Genomic DNA, 26,508 nt, shown 5'->3' with positions numbered 1-26,508 from the left:
GTGGGTGGTCGGTCGGTCGATCCGCCGATATTACTCGGAGATTTGATAAACGTTATGTGTTTTTCTTTTTCGAGTGGTACGGCACGGCGTAGCCTGTGTTTTCGCATGCAAATGTCGCTTTCCTTTCCTCATCGAAGAAGAATATTCATCACGAACTCGGCGAGCTTCAATTCTAGAGCATTCAAAGATCGTGGAATATTTCTTATTTTCGTAGTCGCTACTTTTACGTCTGTCAACATCACCGTCCTAAGGGGCCAGGGTACTTCGCTGCTCCATTGAACTATACTCTCGGCGAGAGCTGAGCGTGGGTTGACGAACGTTTTGGCAGACTGCCCGAAAGAAACGTTCCCGCCTCTGTGTTTCGAGCGTTTGTGTACCTTTTGCGATACTCGATACCTTTGAATACCACATCTTGACTGCAGATTTTTACGGTGGGTCTTATCGGACAGTATCGATATTTTATCGTTGCACGACGTTAACATTGGACGTTCTTTGCGTCGCGTCATTGATAACCAGCGTATGATTCGCAGAACCTTTACCAACCATAAATAATTGTTAAGTATGGCGATACGGAGAGCGATAAGAGATGTTCTTCAATGACCGAAGAATACACACATACTCTTCTTTGAACGCATCTACTCGACTATTTTCGCCGCGTGCTTTCAACGTTTATGGCATCTATCGATCGGGGAGGTGCACGGTTTTATCCGTGCGAATTCGCGAGCGCGAAAGTCCCGGAAGTTCGAGCTTCTTCCTAGGAATGCAATTAATGCACGTGCACCGTGCAACATTATCTAAGGCCGACCGGGCTGCATCGTGAACAGCTTTCCTCCGTGTTCCGTGATTCAACGAATTCCGAATTAATCGACCTGTTCGAAAAACAAAGAGTATACGCCTTCTTCGGATCGATAATTAATTCCTGGCATACATAGGTCGTTAAAGACGAGTCGCCTCGTCATCGCTCCCACGCTGCCCGTAGGTCGGACGATCCGATGATAAACCACGGATATCTTCTATGCGTGTTTCAAAATCGTTTCTATCTAATCGCTTCGAGTCGCCATCGATCGATTAAGAAATGAAAATATTCGTTGAGAGAATCGTACGAGACGTCGACTGCCTTTAATATCCTCCTATTGGCGCGAGTTCAAGCCGTATATAGAGGTTTATTGTCTCCGAAATATACATGCATACCTAACGCGCTATTTATAACGTAGGTACCTTTATTGTAAATAACCAGCGATTACCTCGTGTGCCGCTTAAGCCGACGTTGCTCATAAAGCCTTTCAGCTTTAACTACCTTTTCTCGGTAATATAAATTGGCGACCCTCGAGGACTCTATTACAGTTCGCTCGCAGCATTGGTTGGGCGCAGGCAACGGTGCAGCGCGTTCGATGGGAATGAAGACGTTGCACAGGGGATTTTGATCGGGTCGAGATCTATTCGTTAGCGCAAACCGTACGAGCCGTGGCTCGGATCGTTTTACACGCACGATCGGACCGTGCGGTCTGGCATGCGAATTTACCGCCACGACGTTGCTTTTCGCCGTATTAGCCAAGTCCGTAAACTACTCCGAGTTATATATATATCGTTTGCCGATAGCATTGGTAATTTAAATGGAATATCCGCGGCGATCGTTCTTCTCCGTGTAACACACAACACCTGGACGAATCACGGTCACGCGCGATGAAATTGCCGTCGGCGATTTATCGCTGCTACTGCGTTCAACAACCGGACGAGAGACATAGTAAACGTTGCAAAGTGAGCGGTTTGGAAAATTCTTTACTCTTCTCTTGTCACAAATATTGGAAACGATTTCCGAAGAGAAGAAATTCGATACGTGTTGCCGATCGTCTCGGTTTTCTAGTTCGTCGTCGCGACGTCCCGATCTAGGTAACCTCGCGAAAACCAAGGTCTTTTGGTTGTAAATTGCGGCGATAAACCCGGCAGCCCGCATGCACCAGTTTTTCACGGGCACGTGCGTAAGCGTTAAGAACGATTTGCATGCGATTATCGGTGGGCGTTCCCGTACCCAATCGAGATCCCTATCGTGTCCGTGCTACGTTAAACCCGCGCAAGGGAATTACACGGGAATTAACGAACGAACTCGCCGTTGACTCGGCCGTACCGCTGATCGTGTCGGAGGTAGTTGCAGATTTTGCGTAATCAAGATGTTTCTTCGCACCTTTCGCGCATCAAACTTTTTGAATGTACGGATCGACAAAGTTGCTTGCGCGCAACGAGGACGCGTACTGTTCGTTCGATATCTTTAAAATTGCTCGCCCCGATCTATCGATGTTGCATCATTGCCGAAATCTAACAGCTGATTTTCCAAAGCGAAGATTTCTTGACGGACGGTACCTTGTAGCAGCGTCTCAATTTGTTCTTCCGATGACAGATCGCGCGTAATTTTAGTTGTTCCCGATAAGGCTGCATAAATCAACCTCTTCTCGAGTGGCAGGCACCGTCCAACCTGTTCCGAACCAGTTGCAGATTCAGATCGCTCGAGGCGACATCGGCTCGCGATAACCATTAACCGATATTGTCAATGAGATCGTTTTGCCTCCGTGGCTGTATATTTCAACGTGTTTCCAGTGAAAGCGTTTCGACCATTCGACCGTGTAGCTTTCTTCGTAAATCCCGATCGAAAGCTCAGGCAAGACCTTGCACCGAGTACGTAATTACGATTCTCGCAATCGTTCCCCGTCCAATATTTTTGAGTCCTCCCGTCGTAAATCAACGGGGTTACAAGATATCGGATCGCAATCGTGTTAGCCGATACGCGAGTTTTGCGGCTCGAGCTGCCACGGCATTTGCATACGCGTGTTGACGACCAACGTCAACGTCGAAAGGCCAGCCGATCTAGCAGCGGTTCTTGCAGCTGCACACGCGTTCCAGAGAAATTTTTTAGGTCAGGTGAAACTCTTTCACATACTTGAGTTGTTCGCGAATAGTTACGAATAAAACTAGGGGGTTAGCTTTGTCGTGAAACGTTTCACACACGTAGGTGTGCCGTTTGCAACGAACGAGAAGCACGATATCGGGTATATCGATTAATGATTCTTACTTTTAGCGTCGTGCGATGGATAACGATCGATTCGAGTCGTACCGGTTCATGTAATTCCATGGCACGGATTAATTAACGTTATACCGGTAACCGGTTCGCCGTTTATCCTCGGTGGCATACGCGCCAAAGGATTCTCCGGTTTTTGTTACATCGGACGATAGCGCTTGTGAGATTCGTGGACGTTTCTGAAAATACGCGATCCGAAGATCGTGGGTGACGATACTCGCGGCGATCGGAGCCCACCGGAGTAGTCAAAGTACCCTTACTTAGCGTGTACGAGGCACTCGAGTAAGATACGACTCGTTACAACACATAGTATCATAGGCCTTAAAGAGTTCCTGAGTGGTCGGAGTGATTCGTATAGTCTGGAGTAGCCGGAAAAGTAGGATTAACCACGGCACTCGTAGACCTTTTAAACGAGCAGCATTCGAAGGCAATTTGTAGAGCGGCTCGAACAACTCGGTTCTACATTTCCATGAGCATCGCATGCTTCGTTTATCCGCATCGTGATCGCATCAGTATCGTGTACACGCGCGGTTAACATGGTAAGAAGCGAAGCGGACGAACATTTCACCGTTTTTGTGCGATCGCGGTCATGGAATGCCGGCTAGCGATGCACGCCGCGACGTATCGACGTATATATTCGCGCACGTGTAACATCACCGCGTTACAACCAGACTTAGAAATTAGCGACCCTTCCCTCCCAATTGGTATCGGGGCGCCGATTCGGCCCCTTGTTCTTTGAGGGAATCAGTTTTCGCGTTTATCCAGCAAAATCGTGTCGCAAGGAGAACGAGGAAGAAAGAAGAGGGGAGATCTCCGCCAAGATAGCCTTCGCCATGGTGAATGGAAATCTTTTTCTAAACTCGACTTGGAAATTTAGATGCCTCCTCTCCGTGAATGAGCCTAAACGATCGTATCGCGTGTTCCTTAAATGCTTTTCAAATACGAAATACGGTGCTTTCGTATACTTACGATATTTGGAAATACGATCGAGACAACGTTAATTTCTTTTAATAATACTACTTTTTAATAACACTACCTTAATGCTCCGTAATCGGTCAGGATAAAATCGGAGAAGGTGTCCTGCAACTCTGCCGTTTTTCTTGGCCATCGAGAGTCAAACCGAAAGCGATAACCTTTGGATTAAGGAATCTCGATTTGAAAGTCAATCGGTGTGTCCGTCGTGGGACCAGTTTTTGTGAAAGGTGGGGAAAGGACGAAAGGGAGGAAGAACGGCGGGGAGAGGTCGAAACCGCGGGAAGCCGATCGTAAACGTTCCTACTCGTCGCGATCGATCTTTCGCGTGTCCACGACAATTTGTCGGCAACGCGAGGACGAGGGATGCTTCTGCGAAAACCAAATCCAGTCGATCGAACGTTTTTGAACTTAGGATATCCGAATGGCCGATCTCGCGTCGTAGCTCCTCCGGGATTATTTAGCTAGTTCCTCGGCTCGTCCGTGATGTTTATTCATCGTCATGTTTTCTCTTCGATACGTTCCTCCACCGATAACGAGAACTTCGGGGAAGTAGAATCTGCCTCGCGAAACATAAACCAGACGACGCTATATTATATGTAATATTTATTTGTAATTAACGGCAAACAACATCCATTTGTACCCGTAGTTACAGACTACAGAGTATTCCAGGAAACAGAATTAGAATAAAAACAACAATACTAGATGATATATTAGGTTGTCCCAAAAGTTTCCTTTGTTTTATAAGGAAATAATAGATGCACAAGATTTTTTGTTTTATATTATTTTATTGAATTATATATTATATGTAGGACAACCTAATAGATATATGAAAAGGAAAAAGTAGGAAATAGCAAGATGAAAACAACTGGATGCAAGCTGGTAGCTTGAAAGGACTTGAAGATTTACAAAAAGAAGTCGATGCTACTACGAAACTGGTTAGCAATTATATATAACCGGTTTAAACAATTGTATTTGCCGTAAAGAGTTCAATGGGATTCAGGTTTAAAGAGAGTAGAATTTCTAAGGAGACGCGTAGGAATGTAGACATTTAGTTCGTGTAGAATATTAGGAGAGATGACCAACTGATCGATAACTTTATAATATAAATGATACGATTGTTATGGGACGACGATGTTCAAGGGCCAATAACACCAGACGCAATTGAATGGTTTCGTAATCTTGACAATAATAAGGCATAGGTGAATCTTCCTATTATCGTCAGTTTGACGTTGTCGTTCGTAGACTCGACAGCGTGAATTAATAGAAGTGCGTTAAGTAGCGTCAAGCGGTATTCCATGGCGAAGCTGTGTAAAACAATCCAAATATTTCGATGAATTACATTAAGTCCGGTATCTATTTACCGCGTTTTCGCGTATGGTTACACCGTCGCGTATCAAACTTTGATGCGAAGATACGCGACAGAATCGACCGTTCATTTGTCGATTTTTTTTTCTCACGTCAAAGATACGATGAAGCAGTCTGGATGGCGAGCGTTTTATTGTTCCGTTGCTCGTTTATTTTCGCCGTGAGGAAACCAAGATCCTATTTGTCGCGTCTCGTTAAGTCGTATTCTCCGTTTTCATACGAATCCGCAGCGATAAAGCGGGTAGAAATCGCACGTGATACATACGCGGATACGCAACAAATAGATGCTGGATTTCCAACATCGCTGAGCAAGCGATTCGCTGCGGACGTCATACGGATTGAATTGATCATGCTCCATGCAAATCGGTCTCCTTAAGAACGGGTAGAACTCGTACGATGAAAATACAGATCAGCGGGGAAACGATTTGTTTATGGGGGAAACGATGAGAGCCAGTTGTCGGCCAGTTTTCTACACGGGGTACATTTCAGAGCTCGGTGGTTCGATAAAAGCGACGAGCCAATACGATCAGACACGTTTCACGTGTTTATTCTTTGTTCAACGCTTAGTTTCGTGGAACGAGGAATAATTTAAATGCGTTAACGATTGGTTCAAGGCTTCAAATAGTTGCTTACTAAGTACGTATGAAATTTAATCATAAATTAATAAATATTGAAGGATTAAAAAGGAATATAATGGACGAAGACCAGGCCAGGATTGCCAAGAAAAAGAATCGCAGTTAGAATATAGTCGCCGGTGTAAATATGCAAAGTATATACGAATGGAAACACTGATACCTCGCAGATCGAATTCGCGATAGGCAGAGAATGATACCGGAAGAGAGGACGGAGCGACGCGACGAGACGATAAATCAGTCGAAAAGCAGGGTACAAGTTCCTGGAGGTAAGAAAAGGGAAGGCGGTGGAGAAACGGAGCGGATCGTTGGGACGATTTGCCACGCGACGAGGTTTCGGAACGCAACAGAACGGAGTAAATCGAACTCGATCGAGATTTCGCCGGTCGTGCAGCGAGCGAGGTCGGCTCGGGCCGAGACTGTAGCGCGCGGGGCGGCCGGAGCAGGCCATCGAGGAGGATCTAATTACAGGGCTCCGCTTCCTGCCGTAATTAATCGCTACGACTCGGAAGATTTATGTTTCGCTCGCGTACGATCGTCTTCCTTCGTTTCCCCGGTCGCCGACCACTGTTTGTCTTTCGATCGACTTAAAAATCGATGCTCCGTCGTTCGCGACAACGTTCGATTTCACCCTCGGAATAACATCGTTTTACCGTTGAACGCGCGATCACTCGAATCACCCGCAATTACCCGCAGCAACGTTAATTAAGGACAATTTTCCCCGTTCCGCCAGCTGGATCCATTCGAACGTAACCCGTATAATAAACGACGATCTCAGCTCGTTCTTCGATAAATTTAGGTAGATACTAGGCTTTTTTATCGATGAACGAGACGCGAAAGTCGGTCGAACGTTTCTGGAGTATCTCGCAAAGCGATAGAAAGCGAGTGTATTCCGCACGAACGATCGAAATAGAGTCGGAAGGAGGAAAGTTGGAGCAGCGATGGAAGATTCTTCGAGCTTGCGCAGACTGCTGCGCTCGAACCGGCTGGTAACAAGGCGTTAATATTAGCGGCGCTGGAATCCCGGCGAAGAGGGTGATCGCTCCAACTGCCAGAAGAACAATGAATTTCCGGTTAGCTTTGTACGTCCGAGTAGCGACAATGTCCTCATTGTCCCGCGTGGCCTGCATAAAGATGCGCTGCCTGGCCGCGGTTCTCTTTACCTTTGCTTTCGAGTCACTTCGTCCTGGGATTTCACCCGAACCGTGAATTCATCGGGAACAAGCGACCGAACCGTCGGAGCGACGGATGTTTTGCGAAACGATCCCGCAGCGCGCGGCGTGTGACGCGATCTGTCTGACGAATGAAAAATGATGCGGATTTTGGTGGTGCTCTGGTTGGCCGCCGTTGAGTACGCGTTCGTCGGGCGAAAAGGAAAAATGGCCAGAGCGTTCGCTAATGGAAACGTTCCTGCGTCTATTCTTGCATCGATCGTTTCGCAATCATCTTCGCGTTACGATAGCGTTGAGTTATTGCTCGTGCGACCTATCGCGCGTGCACTGGACCGCTTCTTCGCCGATTGGCAAATCTCGATTCCCAATTAGGGATCCCTAGATCGTTAATCTTCGTGATCTTGTTACAAATTGAAAAGCAACTCGTATCGCGAAATTGAAAGGTGCAGCGCGCGATGACGACGAACGCGACTTGTGTGAAACGCGAGTGTCGTTAAACGCGTAAAGCCACCAGCCGCATAAACTATTCGCGAACTCTAGAGGCTGTAGCTCGTTTGATAGGGCCTTTGTACGAATATTTATATCTCAAATAACATCAGACGGTAATAGTGCAACTTGTCTCGGTCTTGGAAAGAGTAACGAGCAAACGTCTCGTAATGCGCGATTATGAAAACGTAAGAGGTTATTACTATCAAGAGAATAATGGATTGATATCCGTTGGACGAGGGAATCGGGAAGAACATAGATTAGTTTTCCATTTTGGGCAAAATAGATCGGTTTCGTGCATAAGGCAATTGGTATCGCATCGGGGTAGTCTCGATGGCGACTCGGCCCTCCGGCAATTCGTGTTCGCTTTCTGGACATTCGAAGGTTACTTAGAAACTCGGCTGCGAGGTAGTTACCCATCCTAATGTACTATTTTCCGACGTCGGATCTTTGCACTCGGCGTCCCACCGCGCGAGGAACTTTAACGTCGCCTCAAGCTGACTCACGGAATATCTTCGGACTTCGGACCTCGGCGAATACATTTGGAAGCACCAGCGAAATCGAGGAAAGCAGTTTCGGCGCGGATTTCGCTGCTGCATATATTCTCGTCACGATAATCGCTTCGAGCGTCGATTACCTATCCAGTGAATTGGCTCTTTCTCTTTACAACTTTTCTTTCTTCGTAATGGACCGCGTGAGATCGCGCTCTGTGGTCCGATAGTCGAAGGAAAATGTCATTCTACGGAATTGCCACCCGTAACATTATCCCTCGATTCGTTCTCGTTATTCGTATGAACTGAGCGGTAAGTGTTTTCGTGCCACGAAAACACCGTAACAAGATGACAAGGTCAGCCTCGTTGTTAAATGGAATGTCGTGTCTTTTTATCAGTCGCTGATAACAGCTTGCGATGCGGGTTCAACAAACTGCGTTACCAGGTGCCTCGAAATTTCCTCTGAATTTTCAAAAACGTACACGAATCGCGTTCACTCTGTGTTTTACGTTAAGCTAAATCCAATCTTGCGGTGCGGTGATAGTTTCCAGAGTTTATTGTCTTGGATCGCTATCGTATATTTCAACGAATGATTCTGCACTCTCGTATTCCCGTGTTTATCGTAACCCACGCAACGATCTTCTGTCTTTCTCTATCAACGAATCGTTCGGCCGGTCCGTCTAGAACACGAGGAAACCCCTAGGCGAGCGGAAAATCGCTTTTACGGGTCGCGTGCTTGTAATTCCTGTGTTTAGAAGGTCGTGCCGATTAATTTCGCTTTCCACTGGTAGATAGATCGAATCGAAGATGGCTGGATCGGTTGGAATCGATATGTTTTGGGAGTCCGTTGAGGCTTCTGCTTCGAATACGTGGAATAATGCGTTAACGAACGTCAGCTTTGGCCACCGTCAGAAACGTCTCGAGCGCAGGGTTCACGGCCATCGTGCGACGATGATAAATCGTGCGTGAGAACCGGACGCTTACCTGCTCTTCTCGGGCCATCTTCTTGCTCGCTCAGTCCAGTCCCCCTTCGTCGAGCGATCAGTTCGCGCAACTCGGCGGCAAGTCGCTTAACGAACAGGGTAGGTGAGCGCGAGAGTTAAGTGGCATAAGTGAAAACATATGAATGACGCGGGAAACGAGGCGCAGGGGAAAGGCTCTAATGGGAATCCCCGATAAGCCGGCGCGAAGAAAATGGCATCCTCTTTTCGCGATCGTGTTCGTTCACCGTGAAAGATTCGAGCAGCCTTCCCGCGTCGAGATACGTGCGGGGATAAGGAAGAGTTTAAGGCGACGCGATCGCGAATCACCAGCCGGTTTACACATGTCGCGCGATGTAAGAAAGGATAAGCGGCATTCTAAATTCCGTGGGACGCGACGAAATTCAGCCTCTCCAGGGAGGAACGCCGTTCATTTGCGGGACATAAAGGTGGTCGGCCTTGACGAAGCGTAACTGAGCAGCCACGGAGAAGGAGGATGAGAAAGAAGAGAGGAGAAGGAAAGAGTAGAGAAGAGAAGAAAAACGCCCGTCTCGAGTCGATATGGGCTCGGCTTGGAAGGGAGATTATACGAAAGGGACCAAAAGGGGCGTCAGTGCGCGTTTCTTCCCGTACGCACGTGTCCTGTGGCGTCATTATCGCCCACGCGTGCTAACTGTACGCGCAATTGAATCTCCCTTGGTTCTCCGCGCCTTCCGCGCGCGCGCTATCCTCTCGACGACAGGGATCACGTTCGCCCACGACCTCTTCCCTTCGCGTCCTTTTTAGCCGATCTCTCTTTGCGGACGTTCAGAAGAAAAGGATAGTCGAGCGACCGTGAGTTGTAATTAAAACGCAATTAGCCTCGCAGACGTAACGAAAGCTTTTATAAACGATTCGCTCGCATCTACGGCACATCGAACGCTGCGGGCAATCACTGTTTACTGTACTGTACGTAGTTCGGAGTTTGAAAATTCCTGTGACAAACCGTAGCTATTTTCTCTCGGTCGTCAATTTCCAACAGAGGATGCGCGGCCGATGCTGACGAGATCGCAATCTCTGCGCTAATCCGTTGATCGAGTATCGTTGATCTCGCCGTGACGTATCGGAACGCAACTAGGGAAAACTATACGTAGTCGGAATTTAAGATATCGATCGACGAGGAACTGAGATAAACCTCGACCGTCTTTCGCGACGAATGACTCTTTTAAAAATACACACTTTCCAGATACATTCCTTTAGATCGATACAAGGATCGCGTCAATTTCACCGTACGTCGCATCTTCCGGCTGGATTCTTCTCGGTGTAGATTGAAAAATTATTGACAGAGTCGGAGGCTGATCACGGAGCCGGCAAGATGATATGAATCGCGGCTCGCGGCGGGGGTCGCGACAGGCATGTCGCGGCTCGGTTATCTCGATATTTATACGATTGAGAAAACGTTTCTCTTCTGCTGACGCGTATCGATCGGAAACAAAGCGCGATCCGTCCGGTGGAAAAACGCGTACGAGGCCAGACATACGTCCATACATATACACACGTGCGTTTCCCAGCTCTCGCAGGGGATCGTGGGTGTGGAGAAAAGGCGTGGGTGCCTCTGCCATTATGTACCTGACATCGTGACGAGCTTGCGTGAGCCTCGAGGAATCGGTAGTTGCTTGGAAACCAACGGCGAAGAGTTGAGCCGGCATTTAGAATAAAAGCAACCTGCCGTTCACGAGTCCGCCTCCGTTGTAGCATGTTTTCCGAGACGTTGTTGAAGAAAGTTTGCTTTTGAAAACGCACGGTGCGTGATCGCGCAATCGTCTACCGAGCTTTCAAAACTCGGATATGTTGAATATCGAGCAGGTACATATAACTTCGACGTCCTACGCTAGGACCGCAACCTCGTTATCTTTCGTGCTTCCGGACAGCCATTGTCGTCTCGTGTAGACTCACAGCCATAATTCTCGTCTTTCACCACGACGGACTTTGCGTTTCCCAGCGGTATCGCAGCGACGAGATTCACGAACGATTTACGCGAAGAGCAACAATGCTACCTTCTGATCGGTTGGAGTTTTATTAATCCACGCGAAGATTTATCAAAATTCTCTTGCTTCTTCTTCCCACGTGTTCGAGTTCACATTCTCCAACACGATCTATCCGATCGACAGTTTTCTAGTCTCGTATTCATCGATCGAGTTTCGTCAAGTTCGTTCGATTAAAGGCTATTCATCCTCGCTGTCCGCCATACCCGTGGCGCCAAGGAAGACCTTCCATCACAATGGCCCTTGTTTCTATCGGAAACTCGAAGATCGATTTCGATGGAAGTAGATTCCTGTAGCCGTAACCGTTCTACAAATTACCCGATGAATGGCTCTCATTTTCGCGCCTCTTTGTCCTGGTCGACGTTCGCCGACAGCTCGTTCTCGGTACCATGGCGCTTAACGCATCGACCCATTGTCGTTGTTCGGCACAGTCATTCCGTCAAATTGCTCTCGTCCTTGTGGATCTTACTGCCGATTCCAGCGCGACTCCGCATCCAGATAAGGCGCCCGGCATCTGGGACTGTGGTCATCGCCGCCTTTACCCAGTTCCTCGTGGTTGTTTAACGCGCTCCGTAAATTAACGAAGTTACGCCGATTATTTGCCTTCTTTCAAGATAATCTTAATTACATCGAGGCGTACGTTCCCTTATCGCTCCTCCTCTAACAACGAGATCTCGCGCGATGGTTAACTATCGTAGGCGTTGGAACGGGGCTTTTTCTTTTTGAAACTGAATCGACTCAACTATAGACTGGAATACCGAGTCGTTGCCACACCGTGTAACAAATCTGTCTCGACCTCTGAGTCGGGTTTAATCGAAAACATCATTTGTCGTGACGTAAGACGTCTGACGAGGCGAGACTCTCTCGACGGTTTCCAAACTGTCCGCTGAAAAAGAGTCACGAATCGGAGTCGTGTTTTTCGTAGAGAATTCCGGTGAGATCGGTGCGAGGACGCGAGAATCGTTCCACGATTCTCCACGGGGCCGGTAGTCGATTTATAATCGTCGCCACAGCTCGTGCATCTCTTTTCTTTTTTTTCCTTTTTCTCTCATGCTCGTCGATGGTTCTTCGTGACCGTTGTGAATGATCGTCGGAGAAAGCACCGTCAACTCATGGCAACCGAGAATCTCGATGGTTGCGTTCTTGAGGTCTGCGGAATTTTAATGCCTCCGAGTTTATGTAACGCGAACATTCCGCCTCGATTAGTCCGTTATTCGCCGGCTCGGTTAATTTTTCACAAAGATATATCGCGCGATGGAAGTCACAGGAAGATGCGTGAGCGTACCTTGACCCACTCTGTCCCATAAAAAAGAGCACCGAGCGAGATGTATCCCTGTTAAGCGTTTTAATTTATCGATCGAAGCCAGGTCGAATTGCACAAACAGCGCATGCATTATGCATCGAAACGGGACGGTATTGTAGAGAATCAATTAATGAGATCATTTAGTTCACGCGTTCGACTTTGCCCTCGACGCAAAGAAATCCTCTCCGCTACCTGGATGCTCGAGTCCTTGCGAACCAACCCTAATGCATAATGCAATGCGAATACTCACAGAACGGAATAAACCGGAACGACGCGACGGGGCGACCGACCCGACGACGAACATTGTAAGAGCACGTTTTCGATGGACGAGTGATCGTAATCCGCGGCTTAACCTACCTCGGATGTAACCTGCGTCGTAGGAAAGGAACGTCGCAGAGGGTCGTAGGGCAACCGGAAAGGATTTTACGACTTAGAAACAGGTAGTCGCGTCCAGTCTCTTTGGAAACGACAAGAACGTGATTCGAACTCGTTTCGAAAGAATTACGTCGTTTGATAAATTTTCAAGCGACGCTGGTGGAGGAAGAACGAGAAGGCTGAGGGTGTATTTGCAGGCCTGGATTTTGATACGGATGCAAATGTTATATCACAGTCGCAAACGAATAATCTTTACGGTGAAGCTAGCTATAAATTAGTCGACCTTCTGCCACGGCTCATCTAACTCACGTCGTGTTCCGCGTTACGAAAGTCGCTACCGTAGCGTACGCAGGTTTGGTGGAAGACTTCAAGCACTTTGTCGCGGTCTCTGGACGATTTACTCCTTTTGCCAACTCGGATAATAGAGTTGGCTCGTCCACGCGACCGCCCGCCCTTCCTGGCGAAGACTACCGAGGTTTTCGTTCGGTAGCAACGTTCCGAAGCGAAACACTAATTGCCAGCCAATGTTATCGCGGAAGTTTAACCCTTTAATACTGAAATCATAATAATACTGTCCTGAACTCGTAAATTTACGGATCCCGCGTAGAGTATAGATCAATCAATCGAAAAGTTTATTCAACACCGAGCTTGTCCAGGAATATGAAAGGGTCAGTGGCAAGGGCTAAGGGAATGAAGCGAAAAAGAGGTTATTCGATCGAATACGGCGGATAGGTAAGAAACGAAAGAGTAATAGAAATTCATGAGGTTGTGTCGAAGAGGTAAATTAATACCATAAACGGGATAAAAAGATAAATGAGATTTTTAATTGGACGGTGTCGAAAGACAAGGGAAAAAGAAGGTTAAAAGGCAGAAGGAAGCACGAGACATGGGTCGAAACGGAATCGATGGAGGGGAGAAAGGAGGAAAAGAGATTGCGGACGCGTGCAGTCGGTTCAGGCGAACACACGCACGGCATTAAGTTCCATACCTGAATTGCACCTCGTCTGAGTTTCGCTGTGCTAACCCTTTTACGAAAAAGAACTTCCGCGAGTTTGTTAACGACCGGATCAGGTCCGATTAAGAAAGGTCCCAGTGCGAAACAAGGTTCGTTTCCGCGAGGCAATTAGGCGAAACGAGATATTCTAGTCGTGGAACCGATAGGTACACCGAACAACCGTCCAATTAGTTGAACGCGAGCAAATATTAGCCGGCACCGGGTATGGTGAAATTAGAATTCCCTGGCGGCGTATCTCGCTGCCCACCCTGTCCGTTCAATTGAATAATTATGACAGGCTGTCGGATGCCTTGGTCAGGGAGTAATTGCCTATCCAGGATCTAGTTTCTCGGACGTTGGCATCGCGCAACACACTCGTGCTTATACCAAGCTGTTTAGCAACGAGAAAACGCAGAAATCGTAGCTCGAGATTCTCGAACCGGAGAAACGTCGACGAAAAGGTTGAGGAAAGCGAAACGAAATCATCACGAACGGACCAATCTCCCGTAGAAAGGGCGTTAAATCGAAACGACCGCTTCCTTCTCGTTCGGGACCATGTACAATTCCAGGAGTTGTGTACAGGAGCTGGATAATCCTGACCCAAGACTGTCGTGTACGCGATGTTACACGAATCGTTGCAACGAAAGTCGTACGTTTTGTGGTTTTCGTCTGGTTTCTCGTGTGGTCGAGCTTGTTGGCATTGTTATGCTCGCGCTTCTCGTTAGTCAGAAGTCGGTGTTTGTTACCGATTCGACAGAAACGGGGGTTAATCGCCATTATCGACCCCTTTCTTCTTCATGAATTGCTCGTCCCGCGTGCCAAATGTATCTTCTTAATTCAAGCGAAAGGCGTCGCTCTTGGTTCTGGTTTGAAGATCGTTGATCAATGGCAGAGCGCAAATATCAACGAAAACCGCGTCGAGTCATTGGAAACTCGTTAAATCGTTTCGTGACGCGTTCCGTGGTTGGCAACGGCGAGAATTATCATTCTAATAGGCGGTTAAAGACAACGGGGGTCGTGTCGTGCACGTACGAGTGGAAGAGCTCGCAGGTTCAGACCACGAAACGCTGCCCGCTCGTACACGTCCGACACAACACGAGCCAGCGCTGCTGCGTTGCTGTGTCAGGTTGAATATTGTGCGGTTATATTGTGCAGGTATATGTACAACGAAAGGAAGACTCGCGGTACGCGCGTATAATGCAGTCACCCATAGTAACTTAACTCGAGGAATAATCAAGCCTTAACGAACGTTCACTGTCCGTGGTACGCGTAACAAGGGGTTAGCCAAGGTTAGTCCTCGATCGATCTACTGTTAGATGCCACGTGGAAACGCGCGTTAAGTTCGACGTTTGCGCAGCATTCGTCGATTTCGTCGACGCTCGTAAACTGAAATTTGCGAATCTTTAACTGTGTTTCTGCAGCCTGTTGAACGGAAGAAATTTGGTTTACGATCTGGTCGTAATCGCTCCCAGCAAGTACAATCATACTAGGCGCAAAATTTATTCGAACGTTTCGCAATATCGATTTCACGGATTCCCTCCTTCTCGAAAATAAATCGAAAAGACAGCAACGATGAAAATTCCACGAGGTACCGATCTTCGCAAACGGTTCCTCTGAATACAACCGAAATGAAGCTGCCAGCCGCGCCTTTTTCTGTTTGGAACACGTCGAACAGCTAGGGAGAAGAATAAACGATGACGAACGACGTTGGGGATTGCTTTAAAACGTAGGAAAATTTATCGTCTTGTGCCGCTCTTATATTATTACTCTCGCGTCTTCTGGCTCCACGAAGACAGCGCGCAGCTCGGCCAAAGCTTCCTTCTCTCGCTTTCTCATTGTATGCAGATACATTCGGGTCTAGGAACGCTATCTTCCAAGTCCTGGCGCGCCTACTCCGTTTCTCTATTTCGTACAACGCGAATATTTTGGTTTTTGGGTCGAGCAAACGTAATGCTTATTTCTCAACCAGTTTAACGTGGCCTAGAGTATCGGGTCGTAACCGCAAAGCAAAATCCTGCACGAGGAATGACTGTCCGGCCTCCTCGCGAAATACATTCCTTCTATCCTCTAATGATGATCTTCCTCCGAGATTTATGACTGTCCATCGACGCACGGTAAGTCATGGAATCCAACTGAGAAAAAGGGTTAGGAAGGAATAGTCGTTTCGTGCATGTATTTCATGTTTCTCGTCCCGTCTGCTGGTCACAGGGACGCATTCATTATGGTTTATTCATAAAACGTTGCTCGTGTACAAAGTCGTTCCGGTGGTAACGTAACCTCGATAAATTTGCACGCGTTCGCTACAAGAATTTCTACTCGAACGCAGTTGATCCGCGATTGTCGTTGTTCGCGATTCAGCTATTTGTCCTATTACGCGACTCGTGGGTTTGTACGTCCGCGAAAGAGCAGGACTACGCAGGATTAATATGGTTTCCGCGAGTTCCCATTTGGCAGCGAACGATATTGAGAACCACTGCGTGGCAAAGATGTGACGGTATAAATTACGAGCTACACGAGTACCTACAGTGGATGTTCAATCTGTGCAGGTGGTCGAGCTAGCAGTCGGATGTCCAAGACGGGATGTACGCGGAAAGATTACAAGAGACAATCAGCCGGTTTTTCTCAAGGTTTGATAACGAGACACCTAGCTGATGCAGATGCCACGGCGCCGGTAAGTGCAACGTAAAAGTTGAAGGTGCCTACCGAGGCCGTTTTTTGAACTTTGACGATAAGCTATCGCGACTCGTCGAGATAGGAGTTTCTTCTCTCGTTTCACTAGAGAGATTAATCGAGATCGCGTCGTTTTTCTGTCCAATGACGAAGCGTCTTTACGATCGTTCGTTTTATCGGCGTTTGCGTTAATCGACATTAGCTCGGAGGAGAATGCACGGGAATCGTTCGCTAGTCTCCTTGTGCATAGACGGTATTAAAATTTTCTCTCGGCGAGTACTTTACATTCCGCGATACGAGTATCTAATTACTTTTTGCATCGGAAGCGAATCGTTCCTCTCGAGTTTAGCGTGAAACGATCCACAGGAGGATCTCGTAGGAGATAAACGTCAGACAGAAGCACGCTTTCGTTCGCCGTGAGATATTACTCGTAAAGTTCCTAACGGAAACTGCAGCAAAGCTGTCTTTCAATCCTCTGGAACGTCCGGCAAAAATTCATTCTATTTCCGAGCGAAGAAGAGATCGATCGACAAGTAAAGAAAGAAACGCGTAAGATAGCGGATTTTGCGATTCTTTATTCGAGAAACGGCGATTGGCCGACGATGTAGCGGACGTGGCACTAGCTGCAAATAAATTGCATCGCCCAGCGGTCTTATGCTAATTTGCTTGGCACGAGTGTCTATTACGAAAGGTAGCGCGAAGAAAAAAAGGGAAAGACGGCGCAGGATGGTGTGCGCGCGCGCGACTTGAACGTAGAAAACAACCGGCAACTCCTGCTGACCGGTTGTCGCTTGAAGTTTCACGCGATCGCTACCAAACGCTTATTAACTCGATGGCTGTAATAGCGTGTAATATTATATAACTTCCAACGAACGAAGAACAGACGAATCTGCTCGCAGGAGATTTATTCCTAAACTATGCTCTGTAAATCACGTTTCTCGAACAGTTCAAAAGATGTAATCTTATCCGGTCGTGTGACTTACCGAGCAGCATCCTGTTTCTGCTTTTTCTCGCAACTAGTAGCCTTCTCTCGATAATACGCACCCGCGATCGACCCACACCGTTCCCAACGACTATTATACGTATACACGGTGTCGAATTCGACTGCCGTTAATTATCAACTTCTCCGGCCGTCCGAGCGGCAACACTCTGACGGGATCGTCTAAGACTCTCCAGCAGAAGCGGTAAGCGTAACTAGACTCGTCTGTTATCTGGGACTTTCATCGAACGTGGCGAGCCATTTTCCACGCGTCGAGACAATGGATTATAAAACAGTAGAGACACCGTTTTACGCTACCTGATCATCGAGAATTATTCATCGAGTTAACTGGGATATTCGTTTCGAGCAAAGTTTCGAACGTTCTCGCTTGTCGGTCGATTATCGAATTAACCGAGTATCATTGATCGAAAGTTGTCAAAGGTAGATCGTAAACGGGAAATTTCATTGACTGGCGTAAAAGGAGCGTATCTGATTGGAGCGAAGCCATCGGACTCGTTTGTGAAATGTGGGATCGACGATGATGCGGTAAACGTTCTCCGCGAGAATGTACGTGGTCGTGAACGAGCACGCACCGAACACCGGGACTACGATGCATCGCACTCGTATCTACCGACATTCGAACAAAAATAGAAATAACACGGTGCTTAGCATGTGAGGGTATGTCTGGTGTGTACGAGGCGGGACTATCGATAGCTGACAGCTGACCCTATGGGGTCAGCGCGAGTAGGCGAGTCTCCACGGACCAGCGGAAAAGGAAGTCGTGACTGCGATCCTCCCTTTTGTCAGCTTGGCTGTACGATTGATTTTTAACGCGTATTTTACTGTTCATCGCATCTTCCATCTGTCTTCTTTCTCGTGGCAAATGGAACCGATGCTACACGAATTCGGTTGCTATCGAATCTTGGTTTAAATCTTCCCAGTTAAAGCATCGACGATAGCGAGCGATTCTTCTAGTCTCTTTCTTTCCTCTTGTACAAACACGAAAATTATCGGACAGTCGGTGTGGACCGCACGAAACACCGATTGCCCGCACGACACGTCGAGACGTCGTTTATTTCCCGTGGTTTAAACGGTTTAACTCAGGGCACTCGCGTAAGAGGCTTACGCGATAAGGAGGTCCGATGGGACGGCATTTCTTCGCTGCCACCTGTCAGGAACTCGGTTCCGTCAGGTCAGGTGTAATTCCGAAATAAGAGCCACGTCGGCGTCCCATTAAAATGACGGGCATGTCTGTGGCGATGCGAGTCTCCATTCACGACGTCAGACAGGCATCGTTAATCTTGCGTGAGGTCCCCTTTTACCCAGAAACAACGAGGTGGCCGTTGATTCTGGTAGCGAGCAGCCTGGCAACTCCGGGGAACCATTAAAAATGATAACTAGCCTCAGTCCTTCCGATTGGCATCTCCTACGCATTTCGTTGAATCTTGGTCTTCTTCTCTCGTCTCGGAAACAAGTTCTCCGAGGGTTAATAGCTGTATATCCTTTCTCGTATCTTGCTTAGGGAGACGAAAGTCCATTTTACTGAGTTGCACCTTCGCGCAGATTTCCATGGAAAGAAATTCGTTTTCGTTTTAACGCTCGCAGCGTTTCCATCTCGCTCATCGCACTCGTCCGGCTTTTATTCGCCTCCGCGTGCATTTCCGACGGCTGACCAAACGCCAAGAGCGAAAGCAGGTTTGCGATCGTTGTTTCGAGATTGACTAAAACAATATCCAGCAAGGTAATTCGTTTTCGTGGAGGGAATCCATTGGCCGTTATAGTAGCTGGCTTCGAGCCCAGCGACGCACCTACTCAAATTTCGCTTTGTCAAATTTTCATCGATCTCTCGCTACTTTGCCCGACCGAAATTGTTAACTGCGATTCCGTTTCGAGGTTAACGACTCACCGAACGTCGAGTAGCGTGCAATTATCGCGACGCCGTTGCGATCCTCGCTCACGCCTGTTCGTATACATGGCGAGGAAAAAATCTGTCGAAACGTTTTATGGCCGATTACGCGACGGTGAATATCGCCACTCTAGTATCTTCAGGGAGAAAGGCCTGTGCCACAGCCGCCGCCCCGAATTACGACCCGGGACTATGGCAGCTTTAAAGCTTTAAAGCTTTCGCGATAACTAATGGCACTAGAACATAAATAGTGACTCGATAGAAATGATTCTGGTCACCCTAGATACTTTGAAGAACCTCGTAACTGCTCGTACCTGTATGGTTTTACTTTGAATTATCGGGGGACTTCGTTAACGCGTTCCATGTCCTGTGCACCATCGATGATAGCACGAGGAGATAGTACGAGCAGGTTTCTAGTCGCAGGGTTTTAGAGAATTCCAGAAGTTTCGTGTAAACTCGAACATAACTAAACAGATGGAAAAGCAGTTATATGAAAACGTAAGGTAAACAATTTAAGCGGCAGTACAAATAAACCAACTGAAAATATGAGGGAAAGAGACTAAAGCGAAGTCAAATAAATAGCAAAGTGCTAACGAGGTTTTCCAACTTTCCTTCAATGTCGTTTCTATGTTTATCGACTATACACAGCTTACGCTTGTATTGGATAAAAAGTAACGAATTACGTTGAACTTCTCGCTCGTCGAAGCAACGCCATAGGTCTTTCCTTCAATTTCGTCGCGGTTTCGAATGATTTTCTCGCGCAAACTGATGCAAGGCATTAGTCATCGCGGAATCGAATAAACAAGAGACACGCGATGTTTTCTCCCGGGATTGCGATGTGATTCGCGGAGAAATCGAATTAGAAAATCGACGACCTTCCCTCACCAGCTACGACGATTCCGTCATACATCAACCGAGACAAACACCGGTACGTTATCCTCGCTTCGAGTCGTCGGTTTCTGCGTAAAAATCGCAATCGCCGTTGATGCAAATGCGAGGAAACGAGGTGACTGAGCCGTATCGAAAAGTGGTACGGTAATGCATATCCGGTCGTGTTGGAAATAATCGTCGCGTTGGAAATACACGATACGGTTGCGCGATGCATCGCCCGTAGCGTTTACCCGATCAAACGATCGCGTTTAATCGGTAGGATCGTAAATCGTCGCAAGCTACCGACGAAGATGGGTGATAGTATGGCGCTGGATCTGCTATAACAGTATCTGGCAAGCGAGAAAACTTGGCATAAAGTGAAATTCGAAACGTTTCGGAGAAACATCGACGATAGGATGCCGTTGGTACCTACGGGTTCATGATGTTCCCGTCTCTTGTTTCATCTAGGATTTGATGGTAATTCGTGGAACACCGTGGGCTGTAATATACTGCATCTTTCGAATGGGCACCGTACGCACGGCGTTTTTAGAAGGTCTTAACGATCGACAGACGTTAACCCAGTTACTTTTCCGGGGGCACGAGCCGGGACCTAGGGTGAGATTATAAATCAGCGTATTTCGGTATCACGGAAGCCACGTTGGCTGACTATTAATAAACCCTAAGGTTCGTGTCGCACTTAGTTGCGGATCTGCATACATCATGGACGATGTAGAATCTCGGCAGCAACAAGGAACTTGCACATCCGCGTCCGAAGCAAATTTGATACTTAGCCAATTTCGGTGTGGCTGTGAAACTGACTCATTCGCGGGCGGAAAAGCTCAGTGATAAAGTCGTGATCCGTAGGTTCGACAGACGGATGGAGTAAACGCGTCTTCCACGGCAGGTGTCAACGCAAGGGGTTGCTCGTGATAATTATAGATGTTAACTGGAGCACGCCGTCTCGTCGGGCACTCGCTGCAAAGAGCTGTCAGCTTGGCAAAGGGTTTTTACTTCGTGAACTCTCTGGCATATTTTTTCGCTGGCCGTAACGCCGCTCATTCGTAGCCGAAGCAGCTTTCGTCGATCTCGATCGATCTTTGTCGCGTCTCGTTGCGTTTTTCTTCCTCGTCTACGACTGCCGCGTTCGCTCCGTAATTGATATAACGGTTTAGCAGCATTGTGCGAGCAATATTACGACCGAGGGTAGGATTGCTCGCATTCTACAGCACAGTATCGGACCATGACACAACGAAAAAAAAACCCAATGTATCTCATTAAATTTATGGGCTTCTCTCCCAGCAGAGATCCCTAGTGGCCCTGGCCCTGTACATTTATCACAATCGGTTGTTGCCGCTGATTGGCCATACTTTCCGCGTGGGTGTACAACCAAACGATATATCGAATGATCCCTGCCGAGATAAAGTACGCTTTAGAAAGTACATAGCAGTTCTTCGACGTGCAATTAACGTTTTCGCGTTTTATGAAATACCTCTCGCGATCCAACGAACACGCGATCGATCGTTCCAATCCTATCTAGCGGTTCGACGTCTAATCGAGAGATTTTTTGTTTCCTCCTTGTCCCGATGAGCGCTTCTCTGTTCTTTCCCGTGCAGACTCTCGCCTTGAGAAGTTAAACGGTCGACGATCCCCGTAGTCGTGTGAGAGAGGTCGGTCGCGATTCGCGCGAGCCACTCCAAGATTACGACTTATGAAACGTCCTTTATGACGTGACTGAGTTCAAGTCTTCGCAAGACATCTGTTCCGTCTTTGCGGACAGAAATATGCAGTCCGTGCGATCGTAAAGCACGAAATTCGACCGCCACCGTATCACGAGCGAGACCATTCGAACCACCCCGAGAGCATCGAGCGTTAATTCGTGAAGATCCGACAATACGATGTCGCGTATTTACACAGCCCGCCATCGATTCCGACAATAGTCGACGAGAACTTATGCTAATGTTGCTTGGCGAAGCTCGAATGATAATCACTGCGAAATGCAAATTATACCCGCGGTGTTATTGCACCTTTGCATTGGCAATTACATGGCCCGCTTATTGCGATTTATATCGAGATGGTTTTTATTTTTAATGCCATGCGGAGTCTCGAGAACATCATACGGCAGGTTTTAACAATCTGTGCGTATATACCGTTCGTCGCTCGAATCTTCCGGTCTCAGCACAGAATATAGCAAAAAATATAGTAAAAATGTAGTGAAGATAAAAAAACGTGATTCCTGAACGTTGAATTGGTACGGAAAGTAACTCGATAGAGAAACGATACGAACAACTTGGTTGAAAGATGTTTCGCTGGATCGCCTAGGAATGTAGTTCAATCTAATCCACGACGCGTGGATTGCAGTCCAGTAGGGATGCGATAGATCTATTACGATTAATTGATTCATTAAGATCGCTAGTGAAGTTTAATGACTTGCCGAGCCCTCGTCACTGAAAATCTATAGCTACGCTGTTTCGCGTCCAGGGAACGCACCCGTTTTCGAGCATCGTTCGTATTCGTTTAAACCAAACGAAACGCTCAGCGTGCAAACTTTCGGTAATAACGATTCGAAAGTCTTCTATTCTTATATATGAACGTTTTCTATTTTTTATCTTCCACGAAGCTTTACTTCGCAATGACTCACGAAATAACGCTATTAATTTAGGATTTTGTACACTGATAGACTGAGAACGATTTAGAAAAGAGTGGAACCACACTTTCTACCGAGCGCAAAAACCCTAGCGATTGCTTTTCAAACGCGTTACGCTCGATTTGTTGTCTTTAATAACCGTTTGTCTGTTACATTTTTGCGGTTCGCTCAAATATTTGTAGTTAACCTCCATGCGTATTTCTCTGCTCAAGCTTTGCGTAATTTATTGCAAACATCAGCGAGACGTCCTCGGTTGCGATATTATCGGCGACAAACCGCGTTCGATGAGACATTGTTAGCACCTAATTGACCTAGTCGCTAGATTATTCCTCGTCGACGGAACTGAGTCATCTCTGTTTTCCAACCATCTACGGTAAACACGTATACAATTTTCAGGTTACGCATTTATTACTTCGAGATAATGCAACAGTCACACGTAGAAGCACCGCATGTTGGTCGAAAATTTCAAAATTTCAACACGAGGCGCGATCTATCGGTCGTATATGCGGAATTTGATTATATTAAGCTGGATCGAAAACGAGGAAGAGAAAGGGGCGTATCGATCAAGCTGTCTGTAATGGCGGGATAAAACGGTGCTACAAAAGTATCGGGTTGCACGAAGTGCACCTTTAAACCTAACCTGCATCCGCGATCAATTGCACAATCCTGACTACCGGTTCGAAAAATGAAATTTTATGGATGGAAAACGATTCCTTTGTCGGCGAACCTTTTTCTTTGCAATTGCGAATTTCCAGCGAGAGAATTTCGTACCTCGTCGAATCCGGTGGATCGATCCGGTCAGAAGGTCGAAACGAGTTTCGCGTTTGCGTGGACAAGCGCGCGCAATTGCGAGCAGACCTTAAGCCCGCGCATCGACGACAATCAAGCGTAATATACAGGTAGGAGAACCGATAATTTAGTCGGGGATCAAATTTCGTGCATAAATATAGTGTTGCATGATTAGCACGACACGATGCATCGCGATGGACCACCGTGAGAGAAGGCGCGTGTCGTCCGTTCAATTACGGCCATACTGATTTTAAAAGGGTGCGTCGATCCTCATAAGCGGTTCGTAGTATCGATTGGAGAACGCATCGCGTGCTTGGTGGATTGAATCAGGCATCGACCCGGAAGACTTGCTTTTAGCATCGATTAGCGACGCTCGTCGAAATACAAATTGACGAATAGTTGCAATAGAATTGTTGGAGTTTGCGGTTGCAAGGAGCGCTAGCGTAACGAACACCTCGATAAATTCTGACGCTCGATCGTACGCGGTCGCGTAGCTAACCGGAGATAAGGAAAAATAATTCCACCGACATTCCAACGAACGCACGGACTATGTATACCTGTTTTCCGTGACACTAATGGGCAGGCATGAAAGCCGAGAAATTTACGTGACCAATTTTTTTTCTAGTTCATACTAGATAAGCATGTTTTGTCTAGTCATCGAATTCGCGGTTCGCAGATAACGTCGCTGTTCATTAACCGTCGTGTACGCAATGAGCCAGAAAACTCTCGCGCGCCTCCGTCGGACAAAGTTTCAAATCGTTGGCGATTTGCGTTTTGATATCGGCGATAGTGTGTCCTATAAATTACGTCGGAATACCGCGACTCTTTGACTTCTTGCTAATAAATTCTCCGTAATACACTTTACACGATTAATGGTACTTTCTCCTCGGTGATAAAGTCTTCCTTGTTGCTTCGTGGCATCCATCGTTCTGCGCCGTGCAATGTATCTACTTACATCTGCCTTTCTCTGTCTTTCTCTCTGTCCGTTTTTCCCTCTCTCACGCTCGATTTATCTATCGTGTAACGAGCCTACGGTCGCGGGTTAGTTTGTCGTTCGATCGAGAAGCATGTTCTACTCGACTGTAGCGTGAATTTGCATGGCGCGTCGTCATGGCAAATGGTCGCGCGGGATTCGTATCGGGACAAAAGGAAGATTTACTTACATAGAAGGAGAGCTCGACGCGGTGCGAGAGCTTAGGCACGCAGGTGAGCGCTTCCGATCTGCAGCATCCGGTGTCGTCTGAGCACCTGTGCAAGATGGCGCAGTGTGGAATGTAGGTGATCGACGGGCTTGGGTAAACGTCACGAACCGGAATCACCCTCGGTCGTGGCCATCGGCAGCTGCCCTCTCGCGATACCTTCATCGCGTGTTGAAGAGCCTCTCGGATTTCCGCCGCTGAAACACAGTTCGTCAATTCGCTATACCGACCTTGCTTGCCAAGACAAATCGAGGAAAGTTTAGCCTTGGAAAAGAAATTGCCTTCTATTCTCTTGGTCACTAGACGCGCGAGATGTCGCGTGACAGCTCGCCTCGACATTTTAAAATGAATCTGTAAGGCAGGTGACATAAGTCATGCGAGCTTTCTATTGATTCAGCGCGCAGATACCTAATCGCTTTCTACGCGTTTCACGGAGCGTCGATAATTATGCCGCAGCTATCGCTCTCTGCAATTTGTATGGACGACTACGGGAGAAACTACATTGTACCTAGAAATCAATAAATCCTAGCTGAAACAGCCGCGACTCGAGGTGCCAGGAAGAATCCATGGAGGTTAAGGCGCGTTCCTACGATCGTGCCTCGATATTAAGATATAAACGCGCGCTAATCGCCGCATAAATAAAGATAGTGTTGCTGCAACGCCTGCACTGACGGCTCTGCACTCGGTGTCGCGGTTACGTATCCGTGGGGCACGAGATTCATGAGTCTGGTCACGACAAAGCGGGGTATTTTTAGCAAAACGTCGTAACAAAGTTTTCTCGACGGCGTCTCGACGATTGTAAATTGGAGGTTTATGGTCTGTCCGGGAGCCAGACTCGCCGGATCTCGTCGATGGGGTTAATCGGGCCAAGTTCGGAGCAACTCGATTCCAGCGAGACATCGCGGAACCGTTGTGTATAATCGAAAACTATTGCGGCTGATCGGTGAACCCGGAGATGATCGGGAATTCCACTCGACGTTCGTTAAACTATCGTTTGTCAACGATCGTATCCACGGATGACGTACAAATGTCGGTCTTTGGATGACTGTGACTAAGAGCGATGCCTCTGTGCCGCGCGCGGATATAAAACCAGGGTTATGCGGTTCGCGAAATTACGAGCACTCCAGGCCGCGCTTCGAAGAAGCAGCTCTCGATCTCTTAACGAGAGAGCGCCGTTCGTTTATTCGAGGAACCGCGACCTCCAGTTGCCTGGTTCGTTTCGGCCGATGAAATTGCGTTGTCGCGGTGTGAGAACCGCGAAAGAAAAGAAGCTGATTCAAGACAACGAGGGAACGATGACGAAACAATTACGGTAGTCCTTCGAGATATCGTGAGGTCTTGAATTACGCCATCAGGCAGTAACATCGATAGACATCAAGGACATTGCGCATCTTTCTCGTCATCTCGCTATATCTTTACTACCAGCTATACTTATTAAACATTATTTCTTCGTGTTAGACAGATCGAGGAATGCAACATCTGTAACGATTAGTACCGATTATTAAACGCGATGATTATTTCTTGAAATTAATTGAAATTAAAACCGAGGGTCAAAATTACGAAGAAATTATTACCACCTGACCG

At 47.4% G+C, this 26,508-nt stretch overlaps 1 protein-coding gene across 1 annotated transcript in view; it reads right to left on the bottom strand.

Moving 5' to 3' along the window:
• The window catches only part of LOC132910188 (uncharacterized protein DDB_G0283697-like), a 60,224-nt gene that overhangs the window by 5,572 nt on the left and 28,144 nt on the right, over positions 1 to 26,508 (bottom strand). The window contains exon 3 of the mRNA XM_060965748.1: positions 24,889 to 25,121. Coding sequence (XP_060821731.1) covers positions 24,889 to 25,121 — 233 coding nt within the window. The remainder of the gene's footprint in view (positions 1 to 24,888; positions 25,122 to 26,508) is intronic.

The sequence above is a fragment of the Bombus pascuorum genome, chromosome 8 (genome assembly GCF_905332965.1).
Source record: "Bombus pascuorum chromosome 8, iyBomPasc1.1, whole genome shotgun sequence".
Classification (NCBI taxonomy): domain Eukaryota; kingdom Metazoa; phylum Arthropoda; class Insecta; order Hymenoptera; family Apidae; genus Bombus; species Bombus pascuorum.
Note: the sequence above shows the minus strand (reverse complement) of the source record. Positions and strands in the feature narration are given on the sequence as shown.